Below are 18,241 nucleotides of genomic sequence, written 5' to 3'. Positions count from 1 at the left end.
AAGGATGAGAGAAAGTGTGTGAGAGAAAGAAACAAAGGCATAAAACAAACAAACACCTCTTACTTGCCATAAACCTGCAAATTAAAATGTCTAAGGAGCAAGATTAAGGAAAGCCAACAAAATTATTATTCGGAAAATTCACTATATGCAACACATCCTTGAAATAGATATATTTTGAATTTTCAAAGACACAGAGATGGACAGCCAATTAAACAAAAATGAAATTATAACTCAGATTCCCATAGAAATAAAGCAGCAACATTCATCTAATAAGAGTTATTGAAGAGAACAGACACCATTATAAGGAAGTAAAACTTAAGAGTAATTGCCAAGAATATTCCAGAAAATATGGCTTTCGTGATCAAAAGTGTATTCTGACTCCAGTATTAGATAAACTCACAGAATACATGTTATGTTAAAACCACAGACAGCAAACTTAGAGACTGTAGGAGTTACAGTGAAGCTGTTACCTACAAAAGGGTTACAATTACATTGACAGTGGAACAACTGTACAGTGGTGTGGAAAAGAAACTAGTGGCTGAATTTTAAACCAAGTAGAAGTATTAATTAAGAATTACAGAAATATGAGAATATTTTTCAAAACAACAAAACAGAATATTTGAAATCCACACTCGAACACTGCAAGTATCAACAAAGGAGGTACTTCAGCAACAACAGAAGAGAACTAGGGGCCGGCACCGCGGCTCACTAGGCTAATCCTCCACCTAGCGGCGCTGGCACACCGGGTTCTAGTCCTGGTCGGGGCGCCGGATTCTGTCCTGGTTGCCCCTCTTCCAGGCCAGCTCTCTGCTGTGGCCAGGGAGTGCAGTGGAGGATGGCCCAAGTCCTTGGGCCCTGCACCCCGTGGGAGACCAGGATAAGTACCTGGCTCCTGCCATTAGATCAGTGCTGTGCACTGGCCGCAGCGCGCCAGCCGCGGCGGCCATTGGAGGGTGAACCAACGGCAAAGGTAGACCATTCTCTCTGTCTCTCTCTTACTATCCACTCTGCCTGTCAAGAAAAAAAAAAAAAAAGGAGAGAACTAGGGGGAAGAAATGAGAATTAATATAGCTATCTTCCACTTTATAAATTCAGAAAATATTATTTTATTAGACAAAAGGAGCAAGGAGATATGTATTTTATCAACCTGGCCAGCTTTTCCATTAGTGCAGTATAACCCTTGTTTCTCAGTCTCTCTTGTTCAAATAGTAGGTGGTGTTTTCTTGCTCTCTCTGAATACTGCAATTGCTGTGTGTCTAAACATTTCTTTCCCTTTGGCTCCAGTTGAAAGCACATGCCTGACTGACTGACTGGATATGGTTAATTGTGTTGTCTTTAAAAACTGACCTCAATTTTCCTTCCATTTAGAGGCACTCACTCATTAACTTCCAATATATTTTTTGAACATTGTGATTAGAACACTAAGACCTGAGGCATCTAACTCATTATTCCACAGTTGCTTCTGATCTGTCAATGAACTAAATATTCCCTTTTTTTTTTTTTTTTTAAGATTTATTTGAAAGACAGAGTTAACGGGAGGCAGAGGGAGAGAGATCTTCCATCTGCTGGTTCACTTCCCAAATGGCCACAATAGCTGGACTGGGCTGATCCAAAGCCAGGTGCCAGGAGCTTCTTCTAGGTCTCCAATGTGGGTGCAGGGACCCAAGCACTTGGGCCATCTTCTGCTTTCCCAGACCATAGCGGAGAATTGGATTGGAAATGCAGCAACCAGGTCTCGAACCAGCACCCACATGGGATACCGGCACTGTAAGCAGTGGCTTCACACTTTATGCCACAGTGCCAGGCCCCTAAATATTCTTTTATTCATTGATGTCTAGGCATAAAATGCTCATCTTCTAATATTGATATAATGGCAATTCTATATGGGTAAATGCTAATTACAAATCAACTCATAAGGCACTCGATATGAAAGCATGGTTCCATGCTTGATGTGCATAGCCTTCTTCTGTCAAATGTTTAAAAATATTTAAAGGTACTCTCCTCTTAAACACTAGAATAATATGATAAAACTAGAAATCCAAAATTCTACCAGAAAAAGGAGATACCTAGGTAAAATTGCCAATGAAATTTAGATGAAGAAGGAAAGAGAGGGGCCAGCGCTGTGGTATAATGGGTAAAGCCGCTGTCTGCAGTGCTGGCATCTCATATGGGTGCCGGTTCGAGACCCGGCTGCTCCACTTTCCAACCAGCTCTCTGCTATGGCCTGGGAAAGCAGTAGAAGATGGCCCAAGTCCTTGGGCCCCTACACCCTCGTGGGAGACCTGGAAGAAGCTCCTGGCTCCTGGCTTCAGATAGGGGCAACGCCGGCTATAGCGCCCAATTGGGGAGTGAACCAGTGGATGGAAGACTTCTCTCTCTCTCTCTGCTTCTCCTGTGTAACTCTGACTTTCAAACTAAATAAATAAATCTTAAAAAAAAAAGAAGAAGAAAAGAGAAATTGAAGTTAAAGCTTAGAATTTACCTATGTTGAGGAGAGGGAAAGATAGGGTTAGGGTTAGGGTTAGGAATGTGAGGAAAAGGTAGACATGGAGGTCATGAGAGAGAGGTTTATCAAGAGGAAACAAGTGCTGTGGAGAAGCAGGAGGGTGTGGGGTGAGCACAGACCCACAACATCAGGGCTTATGGGTAAAGAGCATTTTGCATTAGGAAACAGCAGAGGGCCCTGATGAAATTAGCCAGTATCAGAATCTGATCTGAATTCCATGAAAGTATTTAATCTCTCAATTATTCCATTTCCTCTACAACAGAGGAAGATGTAAAATAAGAATTACAGTCCAAATATCTAATTTCAGACAGTAATTTTTATCTCATCTATCAATAAATCATTTTCCAAGTGCTGTTAAAAATGTAAAAATAATGGATTTAATTTTCATATTATGTTTCTTCCTTTCACTTGCTTTTGACCAAAATCATTTCTTGGCAAAGTGATCAGAAAAGCTGAGGCCTTACAAGACAGTCCGTAGAAAGCATAACTGCTCTTCTACAACTCATGCAGACCATTCGAATGAAATAACTATGGGGTCTTCTTTGTGGTAACGCTTCTCTTTTCACAGTTCCTAAGTCATGTTCTGTCTGGCCTTTGCTCCACAGGTGGAACAGTACCCCTTCTCATCTCTCCAGTGGCAGCCCTATACATTCTATACGTGCGAGACCAGCACTCCCCTCAGACTGTGATGACTCCTGAATGCTGTACACTTTAACTGAGGCACTGACAGCAGCTGTTTTCAATATACAAACTCCTGGACTAGCTGCACAGACACATAACGAGATTAATGAATTGGCTTGTATATTAGGAAAGACAGCAAACACCACTGTTCCTGCCTTAACATATCTCAATGACGAACTGAGCCAGGTTCAAAAAGGCATCTTGCAAAATCACACAGCCATTGATTATTTACTGCTAAAAAACCAAATCGGGTATGAGCAATTGCCAGGAATATGCTGTTTTAACCTAACTGATAACTCAAAGGGAGATTGACAAATTGCATAAGGAAGTAAATAAAATACATATGTCGACAGGAAATTTCTGTGGAAACTGTGTTCTTCAAAAACTGGAAGTGGCTATCTTGGTTACTGCCCTTCCTAGGACCACTATGTATCATCTTTCTCACACTCTTGCTAGGACCATGCATATTAAACTGTCTTGTATGCTTTGAGTTATCTAGGCTTAAGCAACCACAGGCCATCAGACTCCAAGCAGTACTTCAGACAATGCCTCTGAAGAAACCCACATTCTACCAGGTTCCTTTAGATCGACCTCTAGAAAAATATCCTGCTTCTGCTTCCCCAACAACGTCCCCTGTCAGCAGGAAGCAGCCAGAGTGGTTGTCACCCAGTTCCCCTAACAGAAGGTAGGGACCATTCTTCTGGGGGAGGCAATGTGAGAAGTCAGACAGGTTGTTAGGCAGTCAGGTTGGTCCTGGTGGAAATTTAAGGTGAGAAATGCTTGCTTTTCCAAAAAGCTACCTTTAGCAAAGTCAAAAGTACCTGCCTCAGTTCTTAGGAATTTCCGATTTTTATCATGAGAATAGCAAGGGAGTGGCAATTCCACCCCTCTGAGCTCACAGTTTACTGTACAAACGTGTTACCCATCCTGCCTCATTACAGATCAGGTCTTCTGATGGGTTTTGTCCTTGTCATGTAGCTGAAAGTCAAGCTAACGGCTAAGTTTTTCCCCCATGATTATGTTTAAAAACCCTACTACCACCAGCCCTTCAGGTCTTCCTTTCTTGGAACACCCTCCAGGCCACTTTGGCAGGAGGTTTCCAACTTGAATAAATCCAGCTTTCTCACAGAAAAAAAGAAAAAAAGTCTTTAATTGGCTGAATGTAATCAATAATAATCACAACTTTACCAGTTCAGTCAACGGATAGGAGCCATTTCTCATTACTTCAAAGAGAGAGAAGTGAAAGAGCTAAATCATATTCAAAGATCACCTCTAAATTCTAATTTTAGCATATTTATTTTTCAAAGACCCAGAATTCAAATGTCTATTATAGTAAAATTATGTTTATGTTCTAAATGAGTCTCAAAGAATCACTGTGAAATCGGACAAGACCCCCTAAAATCTACACTAAATTGTAGCCCCTTAAAGTTCCATAGAAATACCATCCGGGGTGCCGCATGTGCTACCTGAATTTGGAATGCCTTACGATTTCACCATGGGCTTATTACTAAATCCCCAATATTAATAAGCCCAAGAGGGTTCTTGCCTAATATTTAGAGAAGAATTCTAAATACCGGCACAGATAAACAAGGCAGCATGTCGCTCCCCCTCTTCGTGGAGGAACGACACAGGACCCTGCGCTGTTCTTTCGTCTGCTCGGCCCTTCCCGGGTTTGCTGCTGGTTCTTCCCGGGTTGGCTACCGTCCCTTCCACCTCCGTGGAAGGGCGGTTCCCCCTGCCACTTTCCCCACTTCCGCGGGGGAGCGGCACACCGCCGGCCGGCTCTCTCGGGGGTTGCTCAGATGTTCCTCAGGTGTTCCTGGTGCATGTTGTCTCTCTCCTCCTTTATAGTCCTCTTCCACCAATCCCAACTCCACACGCCGAGTACGCTGCTCTCCTCCAATCAGGAGTGGGATCAGCTCCTGCAGGTTACTGGTTGAACTGGAGGCAGCTGTGTAGAAGCTGTTTACTCCTCTCTCAGCGCCATATTGTGGGAGAGCAGATGCATAGAATAAGTCTTAATTCCAGTAACTTAGTCTAGTCTGAGTTGCTCCCCACAGCAGCATGGTACGTTTTAAGCTTTTATTTAGTAAGAAAGATGCATAGGAGAGTGAGAGCTTTATTTAAGAGAGAGAAGTGAATGGGGGTTCATACCAAGCACCAGGAACCAGCCACATGGTTGAGCATCAAGGCCAGGAAGCCTAGAGCACATGGCCCGAAGGCCATGCGCCCTGGAGGGGCAGGGCTACAGCAAGCCCTCTCCTGGCAAGAGGCCAGGGAAGAAGAGCAGGCCGGGCCACACCATGTCCCAGCTTTTAACCCACTCCAAAGGGGAGTGGTTAATTAACCTGATTGGCTGGTAGGCACCCAGGTGTGGCCAGGTAGGGGGATGAGGACACACAGGGGCGTGGTGAAGGCGTGGTCTTCCAGCTCACAAACCTAATCGATTTTAACCTATATGCCTGCCCACTTCAACTGTACTCATATTTCTCTTAATTTTATATGAAACACAGAACATAAGTTTACACGCTATATGCTTACATAAATTCATAGTATTATCTAATTTAATCATATACTAATAATCATGACAGTGTTTATGTAATGTCCTGAATCAGCATTCCAGCCCCAAGTAAATGGTTATATTTCCTGTACAGAGTTATAGCTGTTTTCTAGAAGTGAAGTATTTCTCCTTTGAGTGAGCTCTCTTGACAAGGTGAATGTTTTACGAGAAGTACACAGATAAACTGGAGCTAATTTTACTGAAGTAATTTTCTCAATTTTTAATGATTGCCTTACTCTAATAAATTATGATTTCAAGTTCTATGACCAAATTATTTTGTAATTATGTCTAATACCAATGCTGCTATTAGAAAAAAAGACATGTGTTAATAAATTATAGCAGACCTCTCAATTACTCTTTAGGTGATTCTAGGGAGAAATGAAAACAGAGAATATATAAATTTCATTTTTAAAATGTATATTATATTTTTCCAACTCAGGCTGTTCACTGCGGAAGATGTATGTTTCTCGTTTAAAAACAAATTGCTTACTTTGATCTGATGCTAGGATTGTAATATTATAGATTCCATCTTTGATGCTCTCTGCTTCTCTATCCAGGTTTCTGATAATCGTGATAGAGCCTGAGTTTTCATCAACAGTGACCCACCCTTTGGGGTCATTTGATTTCCTATACCTGTTAAAAATGATAAATTAAAATAACATGAAGGATTGTAAGTCAGATTATAATATTAATTCAAAATAAGTTTAAATTTGAAAATTACAGTAAACTTGAAGCTAAATGTAGTAGAATTGTAAATACCTTATGCCACTGCTACTTCTTGTTTCTGGGTCATATGCTTGATATCCATTGCTTCTTGTATCCACTGCTACATTTTCTTTAATTCGAACAGTTTGCATTGGAGGGATACACTCAGGGCCCTCATCTTGATTTTGTACATTAACGGTAACTACTGCTGTGCTCATGGCTGATCTTGAACTACCCTCTAGTGAATATGGGGCTTCATTAACTACGCCAATTTGCAGGGTCACCTGTTGTGTTTCTTCATAATTCAGGGGCTACAAAAGCAAATGTGTCAAAAAATCAGATCAAATCATTTAACATTTGGCAACGTGACCTAATGTATCTAACTGGTTACCTATGGAAATACGTAGGTGCTGTGTTGAGAACAATCGTGGGAATATTAACACATGCCTAAAAACAGGGCAGTGGAAGAGAAAGGGGAATCCTTCAACTGATTCAGGAGTTGGGTAGAAAGGGCAAAAATGAAAACAAAAATTCTTCCTCAGACCTTTCTCTCTGTCTCTCTCTCTCTCACTGTCCACTCTGTGAAAAAAAAAAAAAATTCTTCCTCAATTCCAAATTTAATACAATTAATGAAGGTGCTTGTATGTTAACACAAGAGATGCTCCTTTTGGGGGGAGGGGGGTTCATATCATAAGTATCATAAGAAATAGGTATTTACTGTGCCATTAATTTTAGGACAGCTTTTCTTACATTCCTGAGATGAACAAAATTATTTGTCCTTGGTTTGGGTTGAAAATGTGGGTCAAATTTTGTGAAATGCTTTAAGACAACAGAGATGAGAAAATAAAAAGTTTATGGTCATTATACTTTCCTTTTAAAAAAATGTATGTATGTATGTATTTAAAAGGTAAAGTGACGGGGAGGGGGAGGGAGAGAGGAAGAGAGAGAAAGAGAGAGAGAGAGAGAGAATCTTCCATATGCAGTTCAGTCCCAAATGCCTGTAGCAGCAGGGGCTGGATCTGGATGAACCAAGGAGCCTAGAACTCTCCATAAAGGTTTCCCATTTGTGGGCAGGGACACAAGTACTTGAACCATCATCTGTTGCCTCTTTGGTGCATAAGCTGGAATCTAGGCCAAAAGTGCATTAGCTGGTACTTGAACCAAGCACTTCAATATGGGATGCCAGTGTCCTTGGGATAGCAGCCAAGTTCTTTACAGATGTTGTAGAATAGTATTAGAAAGAAATTTTAGACATATTCACATTTTTAAATGTTTGAGGATTCCCATTTTGAACTTGGATGCTAAGAATATACTGAACATGGATGAACAAACCTACAAACAGCCTCGTATGGGTTTGAGTCATCATTTGAGAAAGTCAATAAGATACCCAGATACAGAAAAAATAGTCTAGGAAAGTTTGCACTGCCCCCCCAGCATCAAATCTTTTTTAATTAAGAGAAATTGGTTACAAAATGGATAAAATATGTTAACTGAATACATACTAGCATATATATTTTTAAAATCACACCTATATAAAAAGTTACAAAAATAAATATTCTCTAACATAGATCCTCAACATAGCATTTACATTCACCTATATACATTAATCTAACATTTACCAGAATTTCCTTCTTCCTATTAAAATCTAGTATCCTATTCTATGATATTATAAACTTTATACACTACAAATATGAATTTAATGACTTAATCTTACCTTAACTACACACAGGACTCCTTCATTAGTTTTGGGATCTGTTGTGATTTTAAAATTTCCATTTTCATTGCCCTTTAAAATGGTATAATTAGCTCTCCAGTTGGGAGTGTTAACTAAGTCCTTATCTTCAACAGTAACACGCAAAATTTCCACATCAACTGTATTTTCCTCCACTGATGCAGCATACTAAAAGAACACAAACAAACAAAAAAGCTTAGTTAGCACTCACAAAAATAAAACATCCTCTAAAGGAAGCCCTGTTCATCTAATCTCCTAAATACATAATTTACATAATTTCAAACTCTGACTCCAAACCACTGTTATGTTATTGGGGTTACTTCATTTGAAATTATGTGTCATGATCAGAGATGTGCCTACTTAATAATTAACACTAGATTATACATCTTTCTCTTATTAATTTCATATACTTACAGAAGGATGGGTAAATGTTGGCATATTGTCATTCACATCTCCAATATTAATGATACAAGTTGCAGTTGTCTGCAAACCAAAATATTGACCATCCATATCTTGTACTTTTATTTTCAACTGATATTTATCAATTAACTGAAAACAAAAAGAATTTAATTACTGAAGGAAATCAACAGCATTACAAATGAAATCAACATTTAAACTGTATAATTTTCCTTGTCTTAATAATTTAAGGGGCACAGGATTAAATTTCATAGCCCTCATATTCTAGAAAAATTTCTTCACACTCGTAATTTTCATTTAATTTATGAAAAACAGTGTCATTTCTTAACGTGCCATCAACTCAAAAACTATAGAATTGGTTGGCTTTATCTTTTTTTTTTTTTTTTTTTTTGACAGGCAGAGTTAGACAAAGAGAGAGAGAGACAGAGAGAAAGGTCTTCCTTTTCCATTGGTTCACCCCTCAAATGGCCACTACGGCCGGCGTGCTGCGCCGATCCAAAGCCAGGAGCCAGGTGCTTCCTCCTGGTCTCCCATGCGGGTGCAGGGAGACCAGGCACTTGAGCCATCCTCCACTGTCCTCCCGGGCCACAGCAGAGAGCTGGACTGGAAGAGGAGCAACCAGCACAGAATCCGGCACCTTAACCAGGACCAGAACCCAGGATGCCAGAGCAGCAGGCGGAGAATTAGCCAAGTGAGCCACGGCGCCAGCCTTGGTTTTATCTTTATTCAACACAAATAGAAGAGCTATAGCCGTAAGTACATTTTAAACTGCCTGTTAATTACTAAGAATCTTTATCTTCTATTAAAATCATATTCTAATATTTTTACTTTTTTATTTATATAAAAGGAACAAATTTCATGTATTTCATACATACAGTTTTAAGAGCATAATGATATTTCTCACACACCCCTGCCTCCCGCCCTCTCTCACTCCCACCCTCCTTTCTCCTTCTTTTTTTTTAAATTTTAATTTGTACTATGGCATACTTTCAATTTACTTTATAAACATAAATTTAACATTCAAAAATATATAGCAGTAAATCAGAGCTGGCATCGTGGCACAGCAGGTTAGGCTACCACCTGCAACTCTAGCATCCCATATGGACACCAGTTCAAGCCCCAGCTGTTCCACTTCCAGTCCCACTCCCTGGCAATGCACCTGGGAAAGCAGTAGAAGATGGCAAGTGCTTGGGGCCCCTGCTATCCATGTGGAAGACCTGGATGGAGTTCCAGGCTCCTAGCTTTGGCCTGTCCAAGTCCTGCATGTTTCAGCTATTTGGGGTGGTGAACCAGCAGAAGCAAGATCTCTCGCTATGTAATTGCCTTTAAAATAAATAAATGTCTTTAAAACAATAATGTAAAATATTCCCCTGTAGAAAAAAAGATTTTAAAGATTTACTTTATACTTTTAAAAAGATCGATAAATGAGGATGAAAATAAAGTTCTGGGTCTAAGTAATTTCTCCTTTCTATGGAAAACAGAATATGGTTTTAGATATTGCCTAAGGCATGCTGCTACTTTAAAAAATGTTTCTCTTCATGCATTTATTAGAAGAGATTGAGTTACAGAGGATTAAAAACATCATAATAATGCCTTCCAGTCTTAGTATTAAGAAACTTAGGTTCTGTAGGCCAAGGTTGTGGTGCAGTGGGTTAAGACGCAACTACTGATGCTGGTTTCTCATATCGGAGTGCAGGTTCAAGTCCTGGCTACTTTAGCTTCTAATTCAACTTCCTACTAATACACCTGGGAAGGAATTGAATGATGGCCCAACTACTAGGGCCCCTGCCACCATATGGGAGACCTGGATCATGTTATTGGCTCCTGGCTTTGACCTGCTCTTGCCCTGGCTATTGAAGTCATGCGGGGAGTGAACCAACAGATGGAAGATCTCGCTTTCTTGCTCTCATTCTCTTTTTCTCTCTTCCCCACTCCATGTGTTTGTGTGTGTGTCTCTCTCTCATTCTTTCAAGTAAACCAATTAATTAAATGTTAAATAAACTAAAATAAATAAATAAACCTTTTTCAAAAAAGAAACAGATCCTCTTTTCAGGCCCAAAAATAACAAATGCAATGTTGGCCGGCTGGAAAATCCTCTTTGCCTAGGTTTCTTGTTCTATGAAATGTTTATTATGATCATCCTTTCTACCTAACTCACTTTTCTTCATAAAACAAAACATGTGAAAATCTCTCTTCACCTTCTACCTAGAACGCTCACCTTAGTTAAACAAGGCCACCTTCTTTCTTTTCTTTTTTATTTTACCTTCTTTTCTTAATTCAATGACCTCTTAAACTTTCTTGTCCTCATACATTACCTAAAACAAAACTAAAGTTTCTCTTCATCTCTGTTTTGTATGAACATAATTTCATTGACTTACCCTTCCCTAATCACATTTCACACTTGAAAAATAATGGCCTCATTTCAATGGAAAACATTCAAGGCCGGCGCCGTGGCTCAATAGGCTAATCCTCTACCTGCGGCGCCAGCACACTGGGTTCTAGTCCCGGTCAGAGCGCCAGATTCTGTCCTGGTTGCCCCTCTTCCAGGCCAGCTTTCTGCTATGGCCCAGGTCCTTGGGCTCTGCACCCGCATGGGAGACCAGGAGAAGCACCTGGCTCCAGGCTTTGGATCAGCGTGATGCGCCAGCCACAGCGGTCATTGGGAGGTGAACCCACGGAAAAAGGAAGACCTGTCTCTCTCTCTCACTGTCCACTCTGCCTGTCAAAAATAAAAAAAATTCAAAACTTCATGCTAGAATAATTTTAGGAGGAATTACCTGTTTTGTTTGTAATGAGCTAATGTTTATTGGCTATAATCAACTGGCTGATAAAACAATGAAATGAAGTTTTGAGACCCTAAAGCTTTATTTGTGGCATCTTCAGATGGAAGAGAAATTACGATGGTTTAAGGGCTTACGTGGTTGCAGGCAACAGACGATAACTGGAACTCTACGGCAAAAAAATTACTATAGAGCAATCCTAGGATAACTCCTCCAATGATTAAATGTCTTTCATTGATTCTACCAAAAGGAGCTATTTTTTTATAATTTTTTAATTAATTAATTTTTTTGACAGACAGTTAGTGAGAGAGAGAGAGACAGAGAGAAAGGTCTTCCTTTTTTTGTTGTTTCCACCATGCAACTGGCTGCTACGGCTGGTGTGTTGCGGCCGGCACACTGCGCCGATCCAAAGCCAGGAGCCAGGTGCTTCCTCCTGGTCTCCGATGTGGGTACAGGGTCCAAGGACCTGGGCCATCCTCCACTGCCCTCCCATGCCACAGCAGAGAGCTAGACTGGAAGAGGAGCAAGCAGGACAGAATCTGGCGCCCCAACTGGGACTAGAACCCAGGGTGCCGGCGCCACAGGCGAATTAGTCTAGTGAGCTGCGGCGCCGGCCCCAAAAGGAGCTATTTAAGGAAAATTACTTGTGTACTTTAATTTGTGAGCTGAACGAGGTGTTGTTTTTTTTATAGAACACAGTTTTTACGTGAAAGATATCTATGGTTATTCAGACTGGAGTATTCGGAAGGCATTTTGTCAAACATAAACTAAATTTGTCACTTCAAAGATAACTTTGCTGTCTATGATAAAATGTCATTTTCAAGAAAAATGACACAATCCCATCAAGGTGGCATGTACCAATGCCATCTCACTAGTCCAAGTGATCAACTTCAGTTCACAATTGATCACACTGATAGGTCTAAGAGTCAAAGGGATCACACAAACAAAACTAGTGTCTGCTAATACTAACTGATAGAATCAAAAAGGGAGAGAACGATCCAACATGGGAAGCGAGATACACAGTAGACTCATAGAATGGCAGATGTCCTAAATAGCACTCTGGCCTCAGAATCAGCCCTTAAGGCATTCAGATCTGGCTGAAGAGCCCATGAGAGTATTTTAGGCATGGAAAGCCAAGACACCCTGGGGAAAAAAAAAAAGAAGAAGAAGAAGACCTAAATGAAAGATCTCTGTGAGTGAGATCCCAGTGGAAAAAACAGGGCCATCAAAGAAGGAGGTACCTTTCTCTGAAGGGAGGAGAGAACTTCCACTTTGACTATGACCCTGTGGGAATAAGATCGAAGTCGGCGAACCCAAAAGGCAACTCATGACTAGAGCCTAGGGAGATTACTGATGCCATAAACAAGAGTGTCAAATTGTTAAGTCAACAACAGGAGTCACTGTGTACTTACTTCTCATGTGGGATCTGTCCTTAATGTGTTGTCCAATGTGAAGTAATGCTATAACTAGTACTGAAACAATATTTTTATACTTTGTGTTTCTGTGTGGGTGCAAACTGATGAAATCTTTACTTAATATATATTGAATCGATCTTCTGTATATAAAGATAATTGAAAATGAATCTTGATGTGAATGGAATGGGAGAGGGAGCGGGAGATGGGAGGGGTGCAAGTGGGAGGGAATTTATGGGGGGGGAGCCAATGTAATCCATAAACTGTACTTTGGAAATTTATATTTACTAAATAAAAAAAAAGAAAAATGACAAGTTTGGTATTAATGGAAGTGAGGAAGAGAGAAGGAGATTTTTCTAAGACTCCCTCATGAAATGTGTCAATATTTAGAAAATCTACATAACTCGGTGGGCCAATATTTTCCAAATGACTGATGCATGGCTTTAGAAAATTTCAGATTGGTGCAATATTCATTCACAATCAAGAAAAACCAATGGATTTTCATGTAACAAAATACGAAAGTTCATTGATAGGACTTGAGAGTCTACATTGCAAACACCTTTAAGAAACTACTTACTACTTCTCAAAGAAGAACATCCACTGTGATTTGAAATGACTATTACAATATTCTTTTCTAACTTCATCTCAGATTTTCTATATATACTTAAGCAAAAGCCACTTGGAAAATAAGGTTTGGGGGAATATATAACAATGTCACTGTTCTCATTTAGTTATTTATTACTTTGGGAAACTACTTAATTTTTGGATTTCCAGTCTATTGAAAAGAGGAAACCAGATATTGGAGATATAATATGGACTCTATTTTCATTTGTGTAAGGAAAAAAATAGATGATATTGTTGAAAAAAAGTGATACAGACACAAAAGAGAAGCATTCCTGTCTCCGTAGATGACAAATTTCTGCACATTCCCAAAAGGCAAACTTTCTGTATTGAACACTTCCCATTACCATAATATTCAGGAGAATAAATTATTATTTCAGAATTAACACACTGCAAGTTTATTTAATGACCTCTAGTAAATACTTAAAATAATATTATCAGTAAATAGCTTCTAAAATTTTCATTTGATTTGAAACACACAGAGAGAGAAAGAGAGAGAGAAAGATCTTTCATCTACTGGTTCTCTCTCCAAATGCCTGAAAGAGCTGGGACTGAGCCAGACTGAAATCAGGAGCCAGGAGCTCACTCTGGGTCTCCCACAGTGGGTGGCAGGAACTCAACTGCTTGAGCCATCATTGCTGCCTCCCTCGTGGATATTAGCAAGAAGCTGGAATTGGGAGTGGAGCTGGGACTCCATTCTGGCCATTTCCATACAGGATACAGGAATCCTCAAGCAGTGTCTCAAATCATTGCACCAAATGCCCACTCCAGTCAATAAGTATTAAAATATTAATAAAATAATTTTTCTAAAATAAAGTTTACAACATGCTTTTCAAAAACACATCTCTGGCTGATATGCAGAGACATAAAGGTACTACTACATAGCTATAATATAATCAAGTTTTATGTATTAATATTTGAGTTACCTCTCTGTCTAACTGAGATGACGATGTGGTGATCACACCCGTGTGTGGATGCATGGAGAACAAGGTGGGTGACCTCGGCAGCTGCTCAAGGATAGAGTACTTGAGGCGTGTGTGCATCGTGTCAGGCTCATCTTTGTCAGTTGCACATACCTGTCCCACAGTAGAACCTGCATACAGAAAAATCCTCTTTAATTTCCAAAACTTCCACATTTTCAACTTCTTCTTTGCGTCACTCATCTCCCCTGATCTCAGAAAAGTTCCACATCACATTTTATATAGTAGAGTCAAGGCTTTTGTGTGTGACCCCTACACAAGCTACCCCATCCTTTAAATATCCTAGCACCCTACCATTTTGAATTTGGTAATCATATCTATATTTACTTAATGCATGATTTTTTAAAAAATATTAATACTACCCCTCTATGACATTTGTATTTTGTAAGTAAAGAATTCTAAATATTTTTTAGCTTTTTCTGTCAGTCTGCAATTAGTTGGCCATACGAATCTGTTTTGTCTAGGAAGCCCTGCTTCCATTATGTCATTGGACAGGAAGTCTGAAAAACTGCATCCAGGCTTCCAGTTAAGATGGATCATTTCACAAGATTGACAAAACATTTGTATTACTCTCAATGACTTCTATGGTCATGCCCACGATATTGTAAACCATTCAATCACTAGAGAACGTAAGTAGATACATTCAAGTCTGTGTCTCCAATTGCTCAAAGACTTATTATGTTCTCTTAGAAGTATTTATTTGGGGCCAGCATTGTGGCTTAGTGGATGAAGCCACCACCTGTGATGCCAGCATCTCATATGGACATCAGTTTTTGTCCCAGCTGCTCCACTTCCAATCCAGTTCCCTGCTAATGCGCCTGGGAAAGCAGCGGAAGATGGCCCAAGCACTTGGACCCCCACACCCATGTGGGAGACCTGGAAAAACTCCTGGCTCCTGGCTTTGGTTGTTGCAGCCATTCTGGGAGTAAACCAGTGGATGGAAGATCTTTCACTCTCTAACTCTTTCTCTGTAACTCTGCCTTTCAATTTTTTTTAAAAAAGTATTTGTTTTATTTCACACAGGAAGCAAAGTAACATTTATTAACTGATTTTTGAAGTGCTGTGCTAGGTATTCCATGTGTATTCTGCTTCATTTAATCTTCATAAAAATCTGGCATAGCGATGACCCATTTTACTGATGAGGAAACTCCGGCTTGTGAAGATTAGAAAACTTGCTCAGGGTCTCACAGGTATTTCAAGGCTGAGCAAAATCTTACCCATACTCCCTTGTTCATGCCCCTAGGCTGTGGTGCTTCCTGACAGCCATAATGAAGCTCATTTTGTGAGTTAATCACATTCAAGTTGTCACATATTGCTAAAGTAGATACTCACCCACTCTGCAGTTTTCAAAAACTGTAAAAACATAAGTTGTTTCTGTAAAAATTGGGTAGTTATCATTCTCATCCTCTATTTTGATTGGTAAGGGCAGTGGAAGTTCTGGTGTGTACCCATCTGGAGTTGATGCAAAAGCAATGAGCTGTGAAGAGAGTAAAATAAAGAGAAAAGTGAAAATAACTTTTAAAACAAGATACGGTTCAAACTAGCTTTGGCTTTGACTTGGAGACTCTTCAGCACCGTGATGAGTCTCACTGTCTGTTACTGTTTGGGTGTGGTCATAGCTTCATTGCCAAGAGGTAGCTGATTTTGTGGTGTGACAGCATTTTGTGTTTAAATTTATCTAATATAATAACTTAGATCATGTTAATTTCCATTTAATTGCTCTGTATTTTCATGAGTGTAATGGTTTTTATTACTAATTTTTCCAAAGCAGACTTGTCTATTCTGTGCTATCAGCTATAGCCAGAACACTGACTACAAAGAAAACAGAAAAGGGCAAATGAAATGAAAAGGCCAATGTTAATAAATGCTAATACAATATAAATGCTAGACTTTACCTCAAAAGACTCGTATTGCTCACGATCCACAGGACGAGTACAATACAGGTTTCCAGTATCTCTCTCCACATAAAATAAATTCAGAGGTTCTTGGTCAACTCCCGGTCCTCTTATGGAATAGTATATAGTGTAGTTCTGTGCTGTGTCAGATTGAATCTACAGTAGACATAATAAGCATGAGACAAATTTTTATTTCAGCACAACTTTCATCTGTGTATTTATGTAATGACATGGCGCTGCTATTTTTATTACAAAATATTTGCTGCTTTAATTTATTATTACGCATAAAGGAAAGACAGCAATAGAGTTAGGACACCTAATAATTGAGAAATTGCAAAAATCAGCCATGAGCAAAAGTATGTAATGCCATCTTAGTTTTCTTTATTTACTTGAGAGGCAGAGATAGAGAGAAAGGTCTTCTGTCCTCTGGTTTACTCCCCAAATGGCCACAAAAACTGGAGCTGCGCCGATCTGAAGCCAGGAGCCAGGAGCTTCTTCTGGTCTCCCACGCAGGTGCAGGGGCCCAAGCACTTAGGCCATCTTCTACTGCTTCCCGGGCCACAGCAGAGAGCTAGACTGAAAGAGGAGCAGCTGGGACTAGAATCAGTGCTTATATGGGATGCCGCTGCCGCAGGCAGAAGATTAACCCACTACGCCACATTGCCAGCCCCTGCCACCTCAGTTTTCTTGAATAAGTAAAGAATACATACAGGCTGAATGTACCTATGTGGACCAAGTATTTAAGACTTTTCTTGTCTTAGAAAATGAAGTATTTTGAGCATAAAAATATTATTCTGTTGTCCAGTTTTTTAGATTGAATTTTAATTATATGCACATAATATTTAAGACACTGAGTTTAAAGTATATTAGCTGCAGGGTCAAAACTTAGAGTAGAAGCTGGCATTGTGGTATAGCGGGTAAAGCTGCTGCCAGCATCCCATATGGGCACCACTTGGAGTCCCAGCTGCTCCACTTCTAATCCAGCTCCCTGTTAATGTGCCTGGGAAAGCAGTAGAAGATGGTCCAAGTGATTGGGCCCCTGTACTCACATGGGAGACCCAAATGAAGCACCTGACTCCTGGCTTTGGCTTGGACCAGCCCCAGCAAATGCAGCTATCTAGGGAGTGAGCGAACCATCAGATAGAAGATCTTTATCTGTCTCTCCTTCTCTATCTGTAACTCTATCACATTAAAAAAAAAATCTTTAAAATTAGAATATGTTTTCCTTATGAATTTTTATTACTTCTCAGCATCTTCACTCATAAGAGCCGAGTGAAAAAATATATATATATATGAGAAAATAAAAAACTGAATAATACCCCAGCCAGGATGATATTCTGGTCCTTGATTCAAAAAGCAATTTTTTTCCCAAGCTGTTTTCACTCTCTCAGTAAGATCTTTTTTATATAACAGAATTTTATGTAGTTACTTATTTGTTTGAAGGAAGAGTAACAAGTGGAGAAATCGAGAGGAGAGAGCTCCTATCCAGTGGTACATTTCCCAGATGTCCACAACAGCAGAGGCTGGTCCAGGCCAAAGTCAGGAGCCAGGAATTCTACTGGGGTTTCCCACATGGGTGACAGAAACCCAAACACTGTGGCTACATTCTGCTACCTCCCGGGTGCATTAGCAAGAAGGTGGATTGGAAGTAGAGGTAGGACCTGATCTCAGACATTCCAATATAGGATACAGGTGTTGGGGGGCTGCTGTTCCATGACGCCTGCCACAGTAAGATCTTGACCCTCTTCAAACCAATATTAATAGAATAATTACCAAACAATTCTTTCTCAACTTTAACATGATCTTCTCTGAACTGTATTACAATTGTTGGTAGGGTATAAAGGAGAATTCTACAACCATTTCAGGAACTGAGGGAAAAGAAAGTCAAGTCATAGATTAAATGGCCGTAGCCACTCACAATGGAAGGAGACAAGGAGGTTTAACAGGATTGC

The 18,241-nt window shown here is 39.9% G+C and overlaps 1 protein-coding gene across 2 annotated transcripts in view; it reads right to left on the bottom strand.

Annotated features, from left to right (window-relative positions):
* The window catches only part of DSC2 (desmocollin 2), a 42,705-nt gene that overhangs the window by 11,091 nt on the left and 13,373 nt on the right, over nucleotides 1-18,241 (bottom strand). For both annotated transcript variants that reach the window (XM_008261173.4, XM_051851318.2), the window contains exons 5-11: nucleotides 16,290-16,445; nucleotides 15,727-15,871; nucleotides 14,341-14,507; nucleotides 8,599-8,733; nucleotides 8,167-8,352; nucleotides 6,507-6,763; nucleotides 6,238-6,380 (exon numbers count right to left, since the gene is read on the bottom strand). In XM_008261173.4, coding sequence (XP_008259395.2) covers nucleotides 6,238-6,380; nucleotides 6,507-6,763; nucleotides 8,167-8,352; nucleotides 8,599-8,733; nucleotides 14,341-14,507; nucleotides 15,727-15,871; nucleotides 16,290-16,445 — 1,189 coding nt within the window. The remainder of the gene's footprint in view (nucleotides 1-6,237; nucleotides 6,381-6,506; nucleotides 6,764-8,166; nucleotides 8,353-8,598; nucleotides 8,734-14,340; nucleotides 14,508-15,726; nucleotides 15,872-16,289; nucleotides 16,446-18,241) is intronic.

The sequence above is a fragment of the Oryctolagus cuniculus genome, chromosome 10 (assembly GCF_964237555.1).
Source record: "Oryctolagus cuniculus chromosome 10, mOryCun1.1, whole genome shotgun sequence".
NCBI lineage: Eukaryota > Metazoa > Chordata > Mammalia > Lagomorpha > Leporidae > Oryctolagus > Oryctolagus cuniculus.
The sequence above is the reverse complement of the archived record's forward strand: the minus strand, read 5'-3'. Positions and strand labels throughout refer to the sequence as shown.